Genomic DNA, 23,579 nt, shown 5'->3' on the forward strand with positions numbered 1-23,579 from the left:
CTGTTTAGTTTTTCAAAAATTCCATTCACCTCTATCTCCCCTCTAAATCCAAATATGGTCATGGCATGCAACACAGAAAAATATGCAAATCAGTGGTCAGTTTTATCAAAAAACAAAATGAAAAACGAGTCCGTATCACATTCGTCCAACTCTCACAACTCACAACAATAGTGCAGTCTGATACCACACACACATTAAACCTTTTTTTCTGTATATAGATGTTTTGGCTCAGATACATACATGAGATTTAAAGGTTTGCTGAAGAAATCAATAAAGATTAGAAAATGATGTAAACATGTTTTTGAATGAGTCTTATTTGTTTGTTACCTGACCTCTTGCATTAAATATTTTGTTCTAATAAGCAATCTTTTATTGGTTAAAGGAACCTTTTTATTTATTTCACATCAACATATTCTGCTCTTAGTAATTTATTTAAACGTATTATTTCTTCTTTAAAATTCCAAACACACTCAATCTCTGCCATAAGATAACAGAAATGTGGCTTGTTTGATGGTGGTTAATATCCAGACTTGTTCCATGATTTCAGTGACTGATGACTTAGTGTTTGTATATTTTCAGCGTTACCGAACATCATCTCTGAGCTCCACCACGCCGGCCTCCACTCTGCCCTCTTCCTCCAGCAGCTATTCATCCCTCTATAGCTCCTCCTCTTCCCCACTTAACCGGCCCAACAGCCTGAGTGGTATCAGCTCGTCGTACAGCCGCTCCAGCTCTGCCCGTGATGCTGAGAAAGGTAAGATATTAAAATTCTTGTCTGAAACTATACAGGGCGGCAGGGAAGCGCAGCAGGTTAGTGTCGCAGTCTCACAGCTTCAGGGACCTGGAGGTTGAGGGTTTAAGTCTTTCTCCAGGTGACTGTCAGTGAGGAGTCTGGTGTGTTCTCCCCGTGTCCGTGTGGGTTTTCTTCCGGGTGCTCCGGTTTCCTCCCGCAGTCCAAAAACACAGGTGGATTGGTGACTCGAGTGTCTGTAGGGGTGTGTGTGTGTGTTGCCCTGTGATGAACTGCCTGACACCCAATAATTCCGTGTAGTGCTGGGCGATATGAGCGCAAATCAATATCACGATTAATTGTACGTTTTACCACGATTATGATTAGTGAATGATTATTTTGTTTTTGTTTTTTTTTGACTCAGTGACGAGACTTGCACTGTAAATCTGTTCCCGTATTAAAGCTGAGATATTTTTTCTAATGTTGCTGGGAGCTTTTTACTCTCGTTTTTTGAGCACTGTCTATATTTGGTATGTGATTGTGCTTTAGTCGCTGAAACAGTTTTTTCTCAGTGTTTGACTTATTTTTGTTCAGTGTTGTCTTCATTATAATCAAAACACAATGCAGCCAACCCACAGACGCTGTGTTTTTCTTTGGTGCAAACTGCTCAAGTCGCTCGGTCTGCTTTGGCATTTCGGTTGCTTCCATGTGGCAGATAGGGGAAGAATCACATGACTACAGCTTGGTAGCATGGTTTTAAAGGGATAGTACATGAACAACCCTGATAAGCGGTTAGAGACAATGAATAATGAATGATGAAAGTATATATTAATGTAATGACTTTACACGTCTATGCTATTTCAACTTAAATAATGCAAACATGGCATTCTGGTGTCAGTCCTCATATGCTGGGGGCTTAATACCCTGGTAACCCATGGTTGGCTAACCCTGTCCACTGTGACCTTAGGAACATGTGCAGCTGTATGTACATGTGTGGACATATAGTGTATGAAGGGAAAGTGCTATGCAGTTTTTAGGGTAATATATGGGTTTTTGTGTTTTAGTAGAGGTCGATAAGAAAGAGGCGGAGAAAGAAGCAGAGGATAAAAGTCAAATTCGTTCCATAAGAGATCGCCGACGACCTCGAGAGAAACGGCGCTCCACTGGAGTTTCATTCTGGACACAGGATGTAAGATACACAACACACATTTAAAATGCACAGAAAATATACATATCTCTGAACCTTATTTCCACAATTGCAAGGACACTTAATTCACTTGAAATTTCATTTAATGAACAAAAGATTTTAGTGCTTCTGATGATGAATCTAATTATATGTTATATATAAACAGATCTAGGAACTGGGAGGAAAAAGAGGATGTCTGACAGAGGGATGTTTATCACTGGGTCACAGCACTTTTTTTTCCATCTCAGATGATGGAGCGAATTTAAAAAAAGAATTTCTCATCTTGTTTAGAAAATACATCCTCACGTGTTGAAATAGGATTGGATTCTGAGTAGTGTTGAACTTGGACTCTAATGCTCAGTGTTAAAGAGATGGTGATATCACAAGCCCACACTTGCATCATTAATGTGAGAGTAAACCTCTCTTTTACTGTAATTATAGAGTGACGAGAATGATCCAGAACAACTGTCAGACTCAGAGGAAGGTAGCACTAAAGGAGAACCTCAGGTAAATATCACATCATGACCTTGTGAACTTACCATCCCACCTGTTCACCTTTTATTACATTTAGCAATCGCAGTTGTACCTGTACATTTGTTGATATTCGTCATTTATTGAGTTCAAATATGAATTCATCTTTATTATAAATTTTAACCATTGTTGATTTTTTTTTTTTCTTTCAAATATCTGTGAAGCACTCCTCTGGCTTTAAGAGAAATTAGGTTTGCTTTATTATTTTGTTGTGATTCTGCTGATGGATCCACAGTGCAGTGAAAAATATTATAGTGACACCTAGAGCCCTGGTAATGTTAGAGATTCTGTACTCAATCTAATGTAGACATGGCTGGCCCATGGGTGCATTAACTATTTGAATTATGGCGTACAAAGCAGTTTGGTAATTTATCTCATGTGAGTGGACCTTTTATAGGATAAATTTGCAAAAATAATAAGCCAATTTCAGATATGTGATTGTAAAACGCACTTTTTAAATGCCGATTTGTTCATATTGCTCCACCTCTAGCTTCAGAATATTTCTGGCCTTTTTGATTTGGATAAGATAATAATCTAAACTTCTTGATAAGATTTCATTAAATAATTCCCTCAGTTTTCAAGAGTCGTTGTTCATGATCATGTGAAACGTGACTGTTCCAATCAGCTCTTTAAAATAATAATAATAAAGAAGATTATCAAAACACAGACAAAATTAAAATAATCAAAATGTGTATTGGTGTGAGTCAGCAATGAAAAAGAGAAAAGACCTCAGAGAAAGAGAGCAAATAATTTGACGAGATTATAAAAAAGCTAAATAAAATAAATGAATAAAACAAAACATTTGTTTCAGATGTGTTTGTGTTTAATTATGACTAAAACACTAAATTGTAACTTTTTTTCCCCCCTCTACACAGAGTGACAGGTTGTCCAGGTATGTGAGGTACACTTTTTATTAGATTTATCTTTTAGAATTTCCATCAGTTAATGTTCTATGCAGGTTTTTATAATAATTACAAGCTGGGTTTTTTTTTTTTTTTAATTCATGTTCAGAAATGACGCTTTGTCCTCAACCACATTGTCCAGTGACAGATATGAGCATCTTGACAGTCGTGGATACAGAGAGGGACGCCGGCCGTACTCACGACTTGACAGAGATGATACCACTGACTACAAGAAGGTATATCACCTGCCTCCTTTTAATAATAATAATAATAACTGTATAATTGCATTTCCTAAACAAGATGCTTAATTAGCTTAACTTTTTCCTAGGTTGTTACTAGGCATGTCTAGATAATGCACAAATAATAGCTGAAGAAGTTTAACTGCTGTACCCATTACCTGACATATCAGCAGAAAGAAAACATTTGACAAGACATTTAAATGCATCATTTATTAAATGTTCTTCTCAACAGTTTGTTTGTAAACATAGTGACTTGTGTTGGAATAACAAAGAAAGGAATGGGAGGTTTTGTCATGTTTGGAACTGTAGCTGGACAGCTAGTCTTAGATATGTGAGCTAGCAAACACCACGGAACATACCTATACCATATGTGAATATATGTATTTCATTAAATCAGAAGCTTTTTTTAATGTTTGTGTGTGTGTGTGTGTAGCTTTATGAACAGGTTCTAGCTGAAAATGAAAAGCTTAAGGCTCAGTTACGTGATACAGATCTGGAACTGACTGATCTAAAAGTGCAGTTGGAGAAGGCCACTCAGGTGAGACATACACAACTAAGATGGATACACACAAACCTGAGGTACCTATACACACTCTTGAGCTATATGCACACTCATGTACTCTCACTCACTATACAGAGGCATACACACAACTGACAGAAGAGCACTTGAAACATTAAAGGAGCAATCTGTAATATATTTACAGTTTTAAATCATACAGTGACCAGTATGTGTCATCAGAGATTAAAGAAACATAGTAAGTGGCATCCCTGAGAGGAATGCTGAAGCTCGTATATTCTCTTTGAGCAGCGCCCATTTTGGAGCGGAGCTCTCTTAGCATTCCTGCCTGAGATCCTGCCCTCTGTCCAATCACAGTAGAGTAAACAAAACCCAGGTTGTCAGGTGAAACACAGTTAGCTACAGCCACGGAAGTGAGCAAGCGTTAATGTTTAATTTTACTGGACTTATAAACCTTGGCATCCTGCTAAGAGATGTATGACCAAAGATGGCATTAAAATGAGAAGAATATTGCAGATCTATTTGAAACATGGAGGCAGCTTAGAGCCCAGAAAGACTGAGGTATGCAGATTTGGCTATTTTCTCCTTAACAGGTAAGCAAGTCATTACTGAAAAACTGTAAACATACAGATGCAGGACACAAACACCAAGGTTTGTATGTTATAGAAAAAAAGTGAGTATAAATGGGATATTTAGGCAAAATCGTTTTAGCAGTGACAGTCTAAAGATCTTAAACTAATGTTTGTGTAGGCTGATTTCCCCCAACCAGGACTTCATGTCTGGGGAGGAAGAGGAGGGGCAAAAAATACTCCCTCTCTCTCCACTGTTTTGAATAAGAACTCATTTTAACCGCTTGCTGTCAGTATTACAGATTTGTCCTTTAAGTCTGATATACACAAACAATCGAGACTAATATACATGAAGGAAATATGCACAAAAACATAGCTAATCACACTTACCTGATAATTGCACAGCTCAGAACTGGAGAACATTTTAAGCTACTTGTACTTTCTGTGTACTTTCATCACTGTTGAGACAGAATCATAATAAATTTGCCTTGATAATGACATTTTATAAATAATTATATTTTTTGTGTTATAGAGACAGGAACGCTTTGCTGATCGATCACAGTTGGAGATGGAGAAAAGGGTAATGCTCATCACACAATTACATACTTTATTTTCCCTAAAATACAACAAAATAGCAAGAAACCATTTTTCTTAGTGTATTTTCAACCCTAACTCCAATGAAGTTGGGACGTTGTGTAAAACATAAATAAAAACAGAATACAATGATTTGCAAGTCTTTTTCAACCTGTATTCAATTGAATACACTACAAAGACAAGGTATTTAATGTTCAAATGGATAAACTTTATTGTTTTTTTTTGCAAATGTTCACTTATTTTGAATTTGGGGCCTGCAACATGTTCCAACATGCAAAGTTTACCCATTTTAACATTAAATATCTTGTCTTTGTACTGTAATCAATTGAATACAGGCTGAAAAGGATTTGCAAATCATCTTATTCTGTTTTTGTTTGTTTTATACAACGTCCCAACTTTATTGGAATTGGGGTTGCACTTTTTTGCACAATGTGAGCAGTTTATAGCCTAGGCTGTAGATATGAAAGTGAAAGTATTTTAATGTTAATGGGCATTATAATCATATAAATATTTATGCATTAATCAATGTTCTACTACTGTTTGTGATCAAAACATCTCATCTGTACTTCTGAGAAACAACAGAAAAATTTTAAACCCAGTGCAACACCAACCCAACCCTTGGAGGAGAATAATGGTGTGGTGTTTGAGGGGAAAATTATTGATCTTGGGAGTGGAAAAGCTTAGGCTGGTGAATGTTTGTTGTAAAAAAATGTTGATCATTGAAGAATGCAGGGCGGCACGGTGGCGCATCTGGTAGTGTCGCAGTCACACAGCTCCAGGGGCCTGGAGGTTGTGGGTTCGATTCCCGCTCCGGGTGACTGTCTGTGAGGAGTTGGTGTGTTTTCCCCGTGTCCACGTGGGTTTCCTCCGGGTGCTCCGGTTTCCTCCCACAGTCCAAAAACACACGTTGCAGGTGGATTGGCAACTCGAAAGTGTCCCTAGGTGTGAGTGTGTGAGTGAATGTGTGTGTGTCTGTGTTGCCCTGTGAAGGACTGGCGTCCCCTCCAGGGTGTATTCCCGCCTTGCGCCCAATGATTCCAATGATTCCAATGACCCCCCGCGACCCTAAATTGGATAAGCGGTTACAGATAATGAATGAATGAATTGAAGAATGCAGTTTTCTGAAGACTAATGCATGTTTGAGCGGTTGCTGGTTCTTTGTTGAGAATGAATGGCAGTGGTTGTGAAAGTATGTAGTATGGTGAAAATTGTGTGGTGCATTGTTGCGCATGTGGTACATATGTTTAAGAAGTGACCTCACTGATAAATTTTGTGGAGAGTGAGGAAGTAGGTGTGTGGGTTTTTGTTTGTTTTAAGAGTTTGATGGAGAAAGTTTGTGTTTGTTTGTAAATAGTTGATGTGTGGTAGGGATCTGTTGTCTTTGGTGAAGAAAGTTGTAGATAATGGGTAACACCACTACCTTCCACACAGCAAACTAAGTTTTGATTCCCAGCTTGGACAGGAATTCTACACTATGCCGATATCCTTGGACAAGAGCTACAGCACTGTATTATCCCCTACATTTGTAATATTAATAAGGAAAACTAATCTGTAATTTACTCCAGAAAATACATCTGCCAAATCCTGTAAATGTTGGGTTGGTGTCTGGGTTATTAATTATCTATAGAGCTCTCTGGAGCTGCGTCTAAAGGCCAGTTTATGGTGCTGTTTTGAACATATGCTGTTGGTAGCGTGTAGGTCCCATGTAAACCCTACACCATAATCTGACACGTACTTCCTCAGAATTTTAAGGGCACTTACACATACTACAGCATAGACTCTGCATTAAGTCAACGCAGAAGCATAAATTGGCCTTAAGTGATTTTGATGTTTATAAAGATGATGATGATGATTACAAAGGTACTTGTCCAGCCCATAACTCCTCCAACTGGTTTATGTCTGAAGGTTGCTGGCCGATCTCAGTACAGATTGGGGGCTATGGGTAAAGTTTAATAAAGTTTTCTGGTTCTGCTGTTGGCTGAATCTACCTGCCTGTCACACCCAAGGGGGTGGGACCAACCCCATCAGCCAATCACAAAAGCCCTGTGTCACCAGTGTGTGTTTGAATTTTTATGCAACGTGTGGTCACTTTTCGGTCCAGCTCTATAGCGTGTGTATATTTACAGTTGTGTGGGAAATATTTGTAAGTCATTAGTCAAATGATATGCTTTGTTGATTTATTTAATTCCCCCCCCCCAAAAGAAAAAAATAATAATAATTGCTGATTTTAAAGAAACAAAGTAATTTTACAAAAACTGTATTCATGAAAATGAATATTTTCCCCTGTTAACAGCAACAAATAAAATTGCTTCGTAGTTTTGGAATTAACTTGTTTATTATCCTTAAAGTGAGTCCTATCTCATAACATGAAGGGTCGTTGGAGGAAGTGACAAATTGCTCCTTTAATATTTCCCTTAAATTCGAAACTACAAACTTCCTTTTTTTTCCCCCCAAAGGACTTTTTTTTTTTTTTTTTTTTGCTTTTTTTTTTTTTTTTCAATTTTCAAATGCAATTTTTGCATTTTCAATTGGGAAAATAATCTACAGAACTATGTTCTCTATAGAGACTTTTCACTGATTTCCACTTAAAACATCAACAAAACATGCCTTTTGACCATGGGTCCAAATGTTTTACACACAACTATATGTAGGTATTTTTTGGTTTCTCTCTTTTTCTCTTCTCCTGATCATTTAAAAACCTGCATGTGCTTTTCATCATGAATTGAACACACATCTCCATAAAAAGTATTATTTAGACATTACTTTTGCATGACTGACTGCTGTTTTGTTGGTATATAATATTTTATATATTAATGGAAGTTATGTATACTTTTTAAACAATTTATGTTACATTTATAGATTTAGCAACAGGGTAAATTTTGTAAAATCATAAGAAAATTATGTAAATCTTGAGATTGAATTTTGAAAATTACAACATGTTCAAAATTAAAATAAGTGTAGGATGATTTTTTTCTCATTTAAATAGAATTTTGAATCAATTATGGACTTTTTAAAATAATTTATTTCCATTTTTCATTTTCTTATATATATTGATATTTGAAATCTTATATTTTTCAGTTGCAGATTTTATGTTTTCATGGTTTTCTTTTTTGGGTCACAGATCTTATTTTCACTTTCGGATCCTTTTTTCAATCTCAGATTCTTGTTTTTTCAGTTTCAGACTTCTGAAACATTATACCATGCCCCTCTCCGCTGATGTCCCGCCTCCCACACGAAAACAGGGCCAAAAGTGGAGGGGGAAATAAAAGAATCTGAAAGTGAAAATAAGATGTGACTGAAAAAAAGATGAAGCTAAAAAAAAATGTTTGAAACTGAAAACTAAATCTGCAACTGAAAAACATAAGACTTCAAATATCAACAAATATTTGAAAGTCAAAAAATGAAAATAAATTCGTCAAAATTCTATTTAAACTGAAAAAATTCATCCTACGCTTATTTTAATTTTTAATACATTGTTGTATTTTTCAAAGTTCAGTGTCAATATTTGAACTTTCAATTTAGTTTTTTTTTTTCCTCCCCCACAATGAACAAAACATTTGACCCATATTTAGCTGGGTATATTTTACCAGTTACCGCAACCCTGAAATGGATTAAGCAGCAAAGATGATGATGAGGATGATAAATTCCCATTCATGACCAACATGTTCTAGGTCATTAATAATCTCAGCCACATACGCCCCGCCCACAACTTGAGAGCCTGAGACTTTCAGTGCACTAACCTCGCCTTACCGCCAGAATTGTCAGTTGCATTCTGATTGGCTACCTGTACATCCGCATTTTTAACTTAATATCAGTTTATCAAATCTCAAAAATGTTACATAAATTTGTAAGTATTTTTATGGCTGTTTTAAATAGAAATCAAAGAAATGCAGGGTTGTCTGAATTTTGCACAGTATAGTGGGTACATTTAAAACATTTACTATAACATTAACTTCACGTTTATCTTCTGTCTCATGTTTTTGTTTCCCCTCCATAGTTACCTAAGTGTTCCAGATTGTGCTGAATAAGCTTTTGTTCTGCAACAAGACATTTCCCTCAGAGTATTTGTGACATTCCTAAGGCTGTATTCATTCACCCAATAATGGGTTTACACTGCCAACTAGGACACCCTGAACTGTCCTTTAAAGCACATTTATTTTGCCTTTTATTCACCACAGACGTAGTTACATAGTATGGTCTAAAGTTTTTGGACATCTGCTTGGTGTTGCTTGAGAAATTAACAGCATTAATCGAGAGTTAATTCCTCTTTGTGGCAGTAATGGTTTCTACACTTCTACAAAGGCTTTAAACTGAGGATTAAGACATTACTGAGAGGATTTGATTGCATTTTGCCATTAGAGCATTTGTGAAGTCAGGTACACTCATCCCAAAAGAATTCTTTAAAAAAACAAAGGAAAAAAACTACACACCACAGAACAGTGATGGGGGCTTTATATCCTTCAGGCAGATGCTTTGCACTAAGTATTAAGACACTCTTAGGCTATAGTGTCCCATTGGTTTCATGCATTTCTATTGAGATTATTCAAGGTACATGTGATGCACCTTTATTTAGCTGAATTCACTCGTTTTGAAGTGTGTTTACAAACTTATAGGCATATAATATATTTATTCATTTTACTATACATTTTAAGCTCTGCACTTAGTGTTTACATGTTTGTTTGTTTGTTTTTCCCACATTTTCCAGCTGTTCACATCATACATCACCATCAGTTTGTAACTGTGTACATGTTTGTTTGTGGAACGTCAACTTCTCTAACCAGTGTATATTTGTGTGTCCACAGGAAAGAAGAGCTCTAGAAAGGAAGATTTCTGAAATGGAGGAGGAGCTTAAGGTATGAATGCACTCAGACACAGAGACACTTATAAAAATAAAGGGGAATTTCACACATTTTTTCAGATTTTCCTACCTTTAATACTAGATTTGTTGAAACAAAAATGGAGTTTTGTCAGTAATACTTTATAAGACCACATGACAACTAAGATAAACCTAAATAAACAGTTATAAAAGCTTTTTCCAACAAGCATTCATTACCATAACACCTTCTAAAAACTGACTAAGGCAGCCTTTATGGCAACTGGTATAAGGTTTCCAAGATGTTTGTTTGTCACCGGTTAAGTCCGGTGTTAGAGGCGTAAAACAAAAGGATGGAGGGTTGTTGTGGTGTGAAGTAGTTGATGATTGTTGATGACTTCTTTACAGATGTAATGATAGTAGCCAGGTCTCTACAGGTGTCTGTCTACAATACAAATATATACATTTATTTACTCTCCACGTCCACCAGTTCCACTGGTCTAAAGAATTTATTCTGGAAGATGATGGAAAATCTTGAAAACATTTATTGCTGTGTCTTTGTTTCTCTGAAATTTGTCATATTGTGTGTGTGTAAGTGTGAGAGAGAAATTGGTTTGATGGCCGAATTTATGATTTTACAGAAATACTGCAAACATTCATTGAACCTTTTAACTTCATACTTTTCACTCTTTTTCTCATCCAATTTTCCCTTTATTTCTCCAGCCTTCTTCTGTATTTTTTTCTCACTTGCTTTTTAATCTCTCTCTTTATAATCTGTGCTCTCTAGGTTCTTCACTTTTTGTCTCTCGCTCTAAATTCTTTTGTTTCTCTCTTTTTTCTTCACCTTTCTCATTCCTCCTTTGCCCTCTTCTGTCCACCTTCTCCTTCTCTTTCCATATTTCTCAACTTTCCCTTATGTTTCCTCTACTTTGAATGCTTCTGTATTCACTTTTGTTCTTTCCAACTTGCTGCACTCTCTCTCACACCCTCTCTTTGTGTTCTCTCTATGTATATATCTCTCTTCTCTCTGTAGAGTCTGCCTGAGATAAAGCAGGTCCAGTCTCTGAGGGGTTTTAATGAGCGTTTACTGGCTGAGAATAGGGCTCTCTCTCGAGTGCTCTACAGACTTTCGATTGCCCACTCGCCCTCAGCTGACCTCTGACCCCCAACACACACTTTCTCTCAAACACACACACCCCTGCAGCCCCATCCACACACACAGGTGTGCTCTGACTCAACCCCTCCTGAAAAGAAATAAACCCTGCATTCATAAAAGGTGTCACCCCCTGTTTTTCACAGTACAATTTATTACTGATTATTAAATTCCATATTTTGGTGCATCTAAGCACATCATGTACACTGAAATTTGCCATGCACAGTAACATTTGTTTAATTAATTGTAACTGATTCTAATAATAAAATAATGAATATATAAAGTCCTGAGTGAATATAAGAGATCTATGAATAAGATCTAATGAAATTAACTTTGAGAATAATGTTGAATAAATTTGAATTTCAATTAATTTCCAAGATTGATCAGAGTAACAGATACCTTGAAAGTCTTCAGTTTTAATCTCAAGGTGTCGAGGCTTATGTCAAACAATTATTTTAAAGTGTGTCAGTGCAGTATAGGATTAAAAATGAATTATCTGAATGTTATTACATTTCTCATAATGAGAAGTCTTTACTTCTGGAAGTATATATAAGTAACTAATATAATATATATTTCATGATATTAAGCTTAAAATTAAATGTTGATTCAAATTTTTGTTCTTAAATAAATTGTACTGTGGGGTAGACTTTGCTCTTTATTATGGTTTTTTTTTTTTTTTTTTTTTTTTTTTTTTTTTATAATCTTTTGGATTCTTGGTCTTGGTTTGGTATTTTATTGGTTAATTTAGCACCAGTTCTGAGTGATTTGCTGTGCAGCTCTGTGTGGATTGTTCTGGCCTTTTCCTGCATGAAATGCTTGGGCATTTTGAAAATATTTGGAGATTTTTTTTATTTATTTATTTATTGGTGGTAGAGTCTTGATCTGGTTCCACTGTTTTCTCTGCCTGAAGAGACTCTGAAGGGTTGCATGGCTTCAGCATTTTTTAAAATTTGTTGAAACAATACAGATTATGTTGGCAATTCTTTTGTGTAATTTAAGCACACTGATTTCTTTCATTTGAAAATTAAAGTAGTAGTTTGTATAAAAGTCTAATTTACAGTTGTCTTTCATTATACACAGTGTAGTTCACAAGTCAAGACATGTTCTGCAGGTTTCCTCTGTAGTTTTACACTGTGCTATAAGGATGATGTACCTAAGAATCTTATGAGCACGTTAGCACTGTGCTAATGCTAGACGCTAATCTCCCACTACGTGGTGGTGTTCAATAATGCTAAATAGACCTATTAAGTGTTTTCTGACATCGTCTCTCACACATCTATAAACATAATAGCTGCTGCTAACATTTAACAAGTGCTAACAGTTTAGCTTATGTCTATAGAGAAGAGAGAGATTCATGGTCAGAAATCAATTATTGTTGTTACACTACCACTAAAAGCAAAACAAAAATTGAGCCAGTTGTATGATTTACCATGACGCCAAGTAGCACTTATTAATTACGTTAGCCTTTTAGCTACACAGTACCACTAATTATGGTGACAACATGAATATGTATACCTGGACAGGACAGAAAACAGTACCTCAGAGATCAAAACATTTGGTGTATATCCAAAAGCAATTTAAATCACCACAAAACAGAAATTTGTAAAATAATAGTTAAATCAGTCTCAGAGGGCAGGGAAGCTATCATACAGGACCTCTATATGTCTATAGAGCTATAGACAGCTATACTTAGCCTTGCTTTTCGAGTCTAGAACTAAAGCACACTTCAGACATAAAACATAAAACAAAGAATACATTTGGGGTTGGAGGGGAAATGGCTGTCGGTCGGTTGGTTTGTCAGTAGATCGGTCTGTCTCTGTCAATCAGTCGTTGTGGGGTAAGGGCCCAAAATATTTATAATCATATCTTCTATTACGCTTGTAGTTTTTATTTACATTCTGTTTTTGGACCCTATTTTTTTCCGGCTGGGTTTCGTATCATGTTTTTGGAGATTTTATGAAGCGCTTTGTTTTTTATTTTATTTTTTTTCTACCCCCCCTTCCCCCTCCACTTTGTAACACCTTTATAACTTTCCCCACTGAGATAAAGCTGGCAGGGCACAGTTTGATTAAATCACTGAACTGTAATAGGGAATAGAAGTATCAGGACAGGGCTTGAGCTTAACCATGGTAATGGAGGAAATAAAAAAATAAATAAAATAAAAAAAGTCATAAGCCAGTCATATGGCCAGTGCTAGTTCCAGTAACCGCCCCCCCACACAAAATTACTGCCATTACAGTATACTATACCTGACTGGTTAGTGGCTAGATTTTATGATTTTAAACACAGTTCTGTAATCCTGACATGAAATCAGACATTTCCTAAAAAGGAAAATATTGTGCAAATAATTACACTGTGCTTCTTGTCCAATTTTAATAGGAGCCATTTACATTTTTATGTCAAAAAGGAGACTACTATTCCACAGTGGTGGGGTTTAAGCAAATAAACATGGTCATTTTCCACTAGTAATTGCCACATATAAAATTTAAACTTTGCTCTATTGTAAATTTAAAGTAGTTCTGACCTCAGGACAACAGCAGAGTGATGCATCGACACTGTGGTGGTGGTGTGTGGTTCTAGGACAACGGGACAAGACACAGCAGTGAGGCTGGATGTTTTAAATACCAGTGTCATTGCGGGACTGAGATTTGTCCACCAACCAAAAATATCCAACCATGAACATCCTATGACTGCTGACGTAGGACTAGAGGGAATGGGAACACCCCATGCACCAACACAGGATTACAGTCTGTATTTGTGAAACTATAAAGAGCATCTGTATGATTAGTGAAGCTGATTTAAATGGGCGATGATTGTAGAAACACAAGTCACTTTAATGTTCTCAGTACCAGTCAATTGTTTGGACAATGTTTCCTTTGTTTTGGGCCATTTTCCACATATTGTGAATGTACAGTGTCAGTAAAAAGTTTGGACACACCATTCAATGGTTGTTCTTTTGTTTTTATTATTTTCTAAGTGGTGAATTAATGGAAGACATTAAAACTATGAAGGAACACATATGGAATTATGTAGTACAAAAGTGTTAAACACACCAGAATGTTTTAAACTTTAGATTCTTCAAAGTAGCCAAGTTGATTTAACTTTTTCAAAATCTTTCCTCATGGCAGTCCGTATTATTTGAGGTTATCATCCAGTCCCTAGTTTTACCAGTTAATGCATGATTTAAAATAATGTGTGCTGTTGATTTAACAAATTCATGTGATTAAGGAGAATCTGAATGAAAATTCCTATTTCTTATTTGTTTTATATTATTTTTTGTATTTACAGATTATATATAACTTTATACAAGCACCATGCTTACTGAATATAAATATATATAATTATCTTAGGTGTCTAAGACTTCTGCACAGTACTGTATATTGTTTCAAAGCATGGTTTTTGAATTTTAAGAGGTGCATTTTTATTTTGTCCTACGTTATTAAATGAAGACTTAACGTTTTTAAAGTGGGACATTTTAACCTAATAAACCTTTAAACCTAACAACTCTGATCTCTTAAAATGGCAGCTGGCATTACGTTCAAGTGTTTGTCTTGGAACAAAGCCTGAAAACAACATGTGCTGATTCTTTTAGAGGAAATACCAAATCATTCAACCCTAACTGCCACTTAACACCAATTATCTTTTTAAAATCATAACAGCCACGACACGTATTAAAAGTACAAAGAAAGGAACATCTTGTACTTACAGCAAGCCTAAAAATTTCTGATTGTAATGAGAAAAGCTTTGAGTGCCAGAGCACTGTTTTTGACTGATGACGTTTTCCATGTTTAATATTCATGTTTAATTTGTCACCTTTTGCCAATCATATGGTGAAATTGTTTAAAAATATAAATAAACAAAGGATGACACTAACTAATCATGTATTCCTGATTTCATCTTGAACCACTGGTATGGAGTCAAAAAAGGGTCAAAAAGATTTTGAGTTTGTAGAACAACAATCACAAATGTAACAGACTTTGTAACTGTGTTTGAGCAACTACATACACGTAATACTAAAATCCACAAATGTATTAGAATGCACAAATTAAACACCCAGCAATAATAATAATTTAAATTCACAAATATGAAAAAAAAGATTTGCCTTTGTAAATCAAATGTTGTGAATGTGTGAATCAGTACCTTCTCAAACGGCTTAAAATGTGCAAGAGCAAACCTTTTTAAGGTTCCAAATGTGACAGTGGGAGTTTTTGAATGAGGTGGTAAAAAAATCCACACATTTGCCTTCTCTGCTGCGTGTGCGAATCTCTTTTTGCAGTTGCGGATTTAAGACCCTGTTTTGACGGCCAATTGATGGACCAATAGGAAAGCTTTAGCTGGACCAATCACATCGCGAGGTTTGTTTTACCAATCGGAATCATTGATTTGTTGCTGTCAACCATAGTGCTTTTCCACCAAATGAACTCCGGTTCTTGAACCGGTTCAGTTCCTGATCTTGGAACCTTGGTTCTTTCCAGTGAACCACGGCGTTTCTACGGACAGCAGAGAAACGTAACCAAGAGCCACAGCTCTGACCAACGCGCATGGATTCGCGCCTAACTGCACCAGAATCACATAAAAATGGGCCGTATTCCTGTTTTTGTCATAATATTTATTTATATGAAACGTTGTAACTGACCCCGTCAAGCTCCACTGGGCGATAACACTGTATTTGAAGCACTGAGCTCTTGGTCAGCAGGACACCTCTGAACTCGGCCATAGCGTCCCCTGCTCATGACGTATTCCTGATTCCCCTCTAAACGTGTAGAAACGCGGCAGTTCACTGGAAAGAACCAATGTTCCAAGAATCAGGAACAGAACCGGAGTTCTTTTGGTGGAAAAGCACTATGATTGACAGCAACAAATCAGTTTTCTGATTGGTGAAACAAACCTCGCGATCTGATTGGTCCAGCTAAAGCTTTCCTATTGGTCCATCAATTGGCCGTCAAAACAGGGTCTTAAATCTGCAACTGCAAAAAGAGATTCACACACATAGCAGAGAAGGCGAATTCATTCAAAAACTCCCACTGTCACATTTGGAACTTTAAAAAGGTCTGCTCTTGCACATTTTAAGCCGTTTCAGAAGGTATTGATTCACACATTCACGACATTTGATTTACAAATGCAAATCTTTTTTTTCATATTTGTGAATTTAAATTATTGTTGTTGTTTTTTTGCTTTTTTTATTTGTGCATTCCAATACATTTTGTTGATTTTAGTTTTACGTGCATGTAGTTGCTCAAAGGCAGTTACAAAGTCCGTTACATTTGTGAGTAATGTTTTACAGACTCAAAATCTTTTTGACTCCATACCCTGGTCCCACACCCCTACCCAGCTTTGTTGGATGTACAGTGATTTAGCTGCAGTCTAAATAGCGTCTTAGCAACTTAACATTTATTTCTTAGCTTTTTTAAAACTCTGAACTGCTGCTGTAGGCTCTGCTTGGTGAACAAAACCTCTAAGTGTCCAAGTTTGTGCATCTGTCAGATTTTTGTGTTGTGTGTGTTTTTGTATATGAGAGTGGAATTAGTCATTTTTCTCTGAGAACGGCAAACTGGGTTTTTTGAGCTGATTTGCATGGCTGGTGTGTTTGCCAAGTTTGGGATTGAGCTGATTACATATGTAGCTCCGGCTGCTGTGTAAAAACAGAATATTCTGACTTTGTCTTCTGACAGTGTTCGTTCTGTATTTATTTTAGTTTGGTTTGTTTTGTTGCCATTGTCATGCCCATATATAAGGAATTCTGGGCCTAAGCCGTAGTTTCTCTGACAGATATTTTTATAACTTTTAGATTTCTTTGGGGGGGTGGGTCTCATTAAAGAAATTAATTCCAAACCAGTCCAAATTGTTTCTACAGAATATTTTCCTTTTGTTTATGAGTTTGTTAAGGAGCCATTTTCTATCAAGGTAATAATGCTGTGATATCATATAGAAATTAAATGCCTCCAATCTTACAGGCTTATAATATTAGAGGGATGTATACCATCTGTTGAAATTTAATAGTAGACTTATTTCAGTGCACAGGAGTGTTAGCTTACTTGTAGCATGAAGCTACATTTATTCAGTGGAAATAAACACAAAACAAACATATTACAGGGTTTGTTTAGTTTTTTTTTTCCTGAGGGTTGTTTGTTTGTTTGTTTGTTTGTTTTTGTCACAAACAAATCTTTAGCTTAAAGCAAGAATTCCTAATATGGGTATAACACTGATTACAAAATGGCAAAAATATTTCCCTGATCCACGCGTGAAGACTAGGGATTTTAAAATGCCTGACAGTGGCAACTTGTCTACAACTTTAAGTAAAAGTTTAATAAAGGGTTTAATTCCAAAAACTTTATATCAATTTGTGATAATATTTTGATGAATTTGAATTTGAGCACCGTATGTTTTAGGCTGGTTAAAACATCAAATATTTCTAAATATATTTATCTGAATATTGCATTTACTGTTGTCTAAAATATGTATTGTTTAATCTTTTTTGTAACTGAAGTGTATCATAATGTTGTTATATATTTCCTGCAGTTGTATTTACACTTATAACAAAAAACGTTTAGTAATTATGACATACTGCAGGGAAAAAAATATATATCTTTCTGAATCCACAATTTTTAATAGAAAGGAGATGAGAATTTACACCCCTAGCAAACTCTTTTTGCATGTATATCAGTAGCTAGAGTGAGTTTAAAGTGCATTTCAAGAATTGACATTGAATGTTGTCTTATTCTTCTTCTCTCTTCTTTATTCCTCCTTTAGACGCTACCGGACTTGAAAGCAGACAACCAGAGACTGAAGGACGAGAACGGTGCTTTGATCAGAGTCATTAGCAAACTTTCCAAATAGAACAACACCCCCTTTCTCCCATGGCAGCGTCTGGTATTACACCCTTCCCTTTTCCCTTAGATTATTAATTATAAACAGACATCAGCGACGAGAGATGGCTCACTGTATCCTGTCTTTTCTCTCTCTTTATCCGATATTACTCCATCCCTCTCCCCTCCTCCATCTGCAACCCTTCATCCCATCCGCTCTTCAGTGCACTGGTTTACATTTACACTCTTTCATCGCTGAGAGAGATAAAAAGAGATGGCGCAGACAAAACAAACATGGGCCAGGACGATGATAATGAGATAAAAATAAACGAAATATTTAACCGATAAAGCCTTTAGCTGTACATAAGTACAAACGACAAAAAAACTACACACAACACTTTTTTTTTTCTTTTTTGGCTTTCACAAAACAAGAGCACCGGATTAGTTTTTGTTTGTTTTTGTATTTGTGACACACGCTAGGCTTTTTTGCTATATTCTGCAGTTTAATGCATCTCCTTCTTTTCACTTTCTCTCTCGCTCTCACAAATCTTTATTCCTTTCCATTACTTTTCTCTATAGTACCTCCGCCTCCCCACACACACACAACCTTGCCTGTTTTAAATAATTTTCAAATCAAGTGGAAAATCCTGAACTTTCACTGAACGTGCAATAATTGCAAAGAAAACATGCTTAATTAAGTCCACACAGAAAAATGTTCACTTTTCTTTATCCATCACTGACCCTTCTCACTCCCTGTCCTTTTTACCTGGTCCTGTTATTCACTCTCTCCCTTCCTTCCCTCTTTCTTCCTTTCTTCTCTTTCCTCTTTGAGTTTGTAGTGTAGTCAATGGTTTATATTCTTCACCTTTTTCTTTTTTTGTTTTCCTTCCTTTTTTTCCTTCAAATAAAACAGGTACCGAGTGAAGCTGTATAAAACCTGTATGTATTTTTTTTTTTTTTTTTTTGAGAAAAGCACATGGCATTCTCTCTCTCTCTTTCTCTCTCTCTCTCTCTCCCCCTCTGCCTCCCTCCCTCTCTCTCTCTCCCCCTCTCCCTCCCTCCCTCTCTCTCTCTCCCTCTCTCTTTCTCTCATATGCTCCAAACTCCAAATGTAAACAAATGAAAAAATCTTTCTTTAAAAACTTTCTTCTTCTTTATCGTCTGAAAAACATCAAATAAAACCCCAGTAGCACCTCCTGGTTGTTCCTTGGAAAGAGACACGAAAAACGGAACGGCTCACAGAGGTGTTCATTCTTTCTTTCCTTATTTCTTTCCTTCTTCCTTTCGTGTTTTAAAAAGAAATATTCACCGTAATTGTGACATAATAATATAAGATTCACTACTTTTCACACACGCATTGTATTCCGTATCTTTTGAAAAGAGTGCTGTTATTTTTATTTTATTTTTTTGTTTTGTTTGATTGTTCCCATCCCCCCCTTTTTTTTCTTTTTTTTTTTTTGTCCTCCCCCCTCCTCTCTCTCTTAGTCACTAAGGTTATGCCTAGATATCGCTAACCCTCCAATTTCCCCTTTATATTAGTTTTTTATTTCTACATTGTCTACATGCACTGTCCATGATGCCATGCCAGGAATCTCGCTGTCCAGTTTTTTCCCTTTATTATTATTATTATTTTTTTTAAAAAGTGGACATCTTTTTTTTCTGTCGTAGACTAAACGAATGAGAGAGTTTTATGCATTTCAGTGGCCTTTTAAAAATACTGTAGTCGAGAGAAGAAGAACAAGAAAAAGGAGGAGGGTTTAAAAAAGTGGCTGTCATTGGACTGTCTCCTCTTTTGGTTTAGGTTTTAAAATTTGGTTTTGTTGTTATGTTCATTTTGTTGTTTTCTTTTTAAATTCCCCCCCCTCTTGTTGTAAAATAGATGTGTGGCTTCTTCATGCGAGCTGTGCTGTGACTACCAACCACTGAGAGTTCATTACAAATAAACTTGTACATTGTAAAAATCCATTAAGAACTTTTCATGTTTTTTGTACAATATTTTAAAATGTTTTGTTTCAGAATCATGAGACGAGCAGCAGCCGATCACAGTGAAGGGGGTGTATAAAGGAGGGAAGAAGGAAATAATGGAGAAAATTAGCAAAGCATAAAATTAATTTAGGGAATTTCACTAATTATTGTCACTTCTAGAAGAGAACTGAATACATTACAAATAACACTAAGAAAACTGCTACTATTTTGTTGTCTTTTTTAATCTGATGCTGTGTGAATCCAGTCAAATCTGCTCAATGAAAGAAAATGTTTCACTTTATCATTAATAAAACATTTAGTATCCTTTTGGGCACTACTACATTTTTGCACCAGGGGGAGCAACACATACTACTCATTGTAATGTGACTTTCTTGGGTGTAGAAATGTTATATCCTCGTCATTTATATAATTATTAACTGCTACAAAAACATGTTGTCTTCAGTTATGAGGGTGAGACAATTAGGCCATTATTAATCATTATTTATAAGCTTTAAAATATTTATAAAAATATACAGTCTGACAAAAGAAATCAGATTAAGGTTATTGTATGTTATTTTAAAAATAATATTCTCTCTCTCTCTCTCTCTGATGCTGGATAATTAGATTTGCACTACAACTCATCCCAAAAGTCTTGCATGGATGTCTATCCATGCTTTATATCCCTCTAGCAGACAGATGGTGTTGGGCCTGGTGACCTTAGGCTCATATGACGCTGGGCAGGACATACTTCACTCACATCAACATTCCTCTCATCTTTCTGTAATGAAACACAGGATATTGGAGATTTGTTTCTGAAATACACTCCTGTCCCAGATCTGATATTTATTCCCTGAACCACTGCTCCAGGTTTAATATTGTGTTCTCTTTTTTTTTTTAGCATTATTCTGTCTTTGGGTATGTATTTTATTTTATTATTCACTCATTATCTGTAAGCGCTTATCCAGTTCAGGGTCGCAGTGGGTCCAGGGCCTACCTGGAATCATTGGGCGCAAGGAGGGAATACACCCTGGAGGGGGCACCAGTCCTTCACAGGGCAACACACACACACACCTACGGACACTTTGGAGTCGCCAATCCACCTACCAACGTGTGTTTTTGGACCGTGGGAAGAAACTAGAGCACCCGGAGGAAACCCACACAGACACAGGGAGAACACACCAACTCCTCATAGACAGTCACCCGAAGGAAACCCACGCGGACACAGGGAGAACACACCACACTCCACACAAAGTCACCTGGAGGAAACCCACACGGACACAGGGAGAACACACCACACTCGGAGGAAACCCACGTGAACACAGGGAGAACACACCACACTCCTCACAGATAGTCACCTGGAGGAAACCCACGCAGACACAGGGAGAACACACCAAACTCCTCACAGACAGTCACCCGGGGGAAACCCACGCAGACACAGGGAGAACACACCACACTCCTCACAGACAGTCACCCGGGGGAAACCCACGCAGACACGGAGAACACACCAACTCCTCACAGACAGTCACAGGAATGGTGTTTATGATCGAGAACTTATCCTTCATCCTCAGTCATCAGTAACTGACTAATGTTTACATAGTTGAATGCCATCAAATACTTATTGTATCATGTATAGCAAAAGTGGGGAAAACTGCTGACTGACGAACAAAAAAAACAAAAAACTTAAATGTTTGGACATGCACCGTACGTCAGATTGTGTCTAACCATGGTTTAAGCTGCTGGATTCAGTGTAATAGCTTGGGTTTTGTTTATCTTAGTTTGCTCTCATTATAGTGAGCATCATCCATCAGATCATGTGGTACAACACACTCATGCACACATTCACACACAGATGTATTGCAGCTGGAGCTGATTGGTTCTGGAATGAAGGTATAAACTAAATGAAAGCTGTTCTTGATTAAACTGGATTCCTCTCACTGTGCAGTTGTATAAACACACTTATACAGTACGTGCACCTGGCCGTCCACATGATGATGCTCACATGCCTAATGTATGCACTTTTGGATAAGTGTTAGTGTGAGAACCCTGACTGCTCTGCGGCTACACAGTCCCATCTGCAGAAAGCATGGGCGGCCAAGCATCATTAGCTTTTCTGTACGATCAGACCACATGAGCTAGCCCTCGCTTGCATCTCCCTGCTACCAACATCATCTTCACGGTCTGTTTCTTTCCTGCCTGATATATCCCTCCTTTTTAATTATTTATTTGTTGTGGATTAGCACCTATATATGTGGTGTTCTATCAAATATGTATGAAAACGCTTTTCCAAAATGACAAAACCAGTGTTATAATCTTTAAAGTTGATTTTCTCATATGTTCCTGTTCATTGTTCAGTTTTGTTAATAATTAGAGCTGGAAATGAGAGTCAGATGATGTTCAAAGTTTCCAGATATTTTACCAGATGTGTCCAATATGATACATTTTAACTAGCTGACATAGCTTGGCTAATTTGTGACTCTAAAAAAATGCATGTCCTGGTTTTTACCACCAATAAGTCAGCTCACGTGTTGAAGTATCACATTGCTTTGAAATGTTCCATTGGTGTCCGTTTGCTCTGTGTGTGTGTGTGTGTGTGTGTGTGTGTGTGCTCACGCTTGATCATTGCCAATGATCGCTTAAATTGAAATATTTCATTATATGTTTTACACTGACATTAAAAGCACATTTATCAGAATCTCTAATACATACAGGCCACTAGGTGTCAGTATAACAGTTGTTTCCTACTGTGAACTGGAAACCTTCCCAGATTTCCCCTCAGACTCCAGAAAACTTTGTGCAGTGACAGACTTTGGTGGCTCTGGCAATACATTTGAGGAGCTGTTGTTGGTTTGTAATAGTGTTGAAGCATAACAGTACATTCACCTTCAGTGTGTTGTCATTTCACAGCAGGAGTGTTAGCTTGCTTGTGTGTACATTTTTCATCAATACCGATCTTGAATGGCCTCGTAATTCAGATCAGTAACATTCAGTAACAAATTAACACAGACTATAAATTAGTGTGTCCAGATCTGAGATGGTGAAAAGAGGACACGTCTTTGTGTGCTTTTAGGTCCTTTACACCATTATTTGCTACACAAAACATGGGAATTTCATTTTTAATTCATCCGAGAACTTACATTTACGTTTCGGCATAGCTGCTCGAGCTGAGGGAGGGTACATGAGCATTGCCTGACGTAAACAAGGACTACTGACGTGCAGACTGACCAATTAAATGTTTACAGAGAAGGTTATCGACCAATAACGGTAGCTCTACAGTCAGACCGTCCAATCAGAAGATTTAAGGCTACTTCACCACGCCCCCTTCTCACTCAAGAGAACCAATCGGAGTAGGGGAGGGTGGGACCTGTTTGTGAAGGAAACGCTTCTCGAAGTTCTATGTAAGCTCTAGAAAAACAAAATCCCGGACGTTTGTGAAATTCCGCCCGGACATTTTTTTAAGTTTAAAAAAAAAAAAGGCTTTGAATCATAGCTTAACGCTGGGACAGTTTTGGGAAATTTCAGTTATTTCTGTTGCAGGCCTGGAATTTCTAATAAGGGCATGATACATGACCACAAT

General features: G+C 36.8%; 1 protein-coding gene across 11 annotated transcripts in view; it reads left to right on the forward strand.

The window, feature by feature from the left end:
• Nucleotides 1–19,997, forward strand: part of ppp1r12a (protein phosphatase 1, regulatory subunit 12A) — a 68,559-nt gene extending 48,562 nt beyond the window's left edge. For 2 of the 11 annotated variants that reach the window (XM_066667896.1, XM_066667885.1), the window contains 9 exons: nucleotides 580–754; nucleotides 1,795–1,919; nucleotides 2,358–2,423; nucleotides 3,323–3,348; nucleotides 3,459–3,585; nucleotides 4,022–4,126; nucleotides 5,207–5,254; nucleotides 10,071–10,121; nucleotides 11,115–11,380. In XM_066667896.1, the coding sequence (XP_066523993.1) occupies nucleotides 580–754; nucleotides 1,795–1,919; nucleotides 2,358–2,423; nucleotides 3,323–3,348; nucleotides 3,459–3,585; nucleotides 4,022–4,126; nucleotides 5,207–5,254; nucleotides 10,071–10,121; nucleotides 11,115–11,243 (852 nt within the window). In that variant the 3' untranslated portion in view covers nucleotides 11,244–11,380. Of the gene's footprint in view, nucleotides 1–579; nucleotides 755–1,794; nucleotides 1,920–2,357; nucleotides 2,424–3,322; nucleotides 3,349–3,458; nucleotides 3,586–4,021; nucleotides 4,127–5,206; nucleotides 5,255–7,173; nucleotides 7,211–10,070; nucleotides 10,122–11,114; nucleotides 11,381–17,984 lie in introns of those variants that run through there. The other 9 variants (XM_066667894.1, XM_066667895.1, XM_066667891.1 and 6 more) reach the window with 9 other exon arrangements.
• The last annotated feature ends 3,582 nt before the right edge of the window (nucleotides 19,998–23,579 follow it).

Source organism: Hoplias malabaricus, chromosome 4, assembly GCF_029633855.1.
Source record: "Hoplias malabaricus isolate fHopMal1 chromosome 4, fHopMal1.hap1, whole genome shotgun sequence".
Lineage (NCBI taxonomy): Eukaryota > Metazoa > Chordata > Actinopteri > Characiformes > Erythrinidae > Hoplias > Hoplias malabaricus.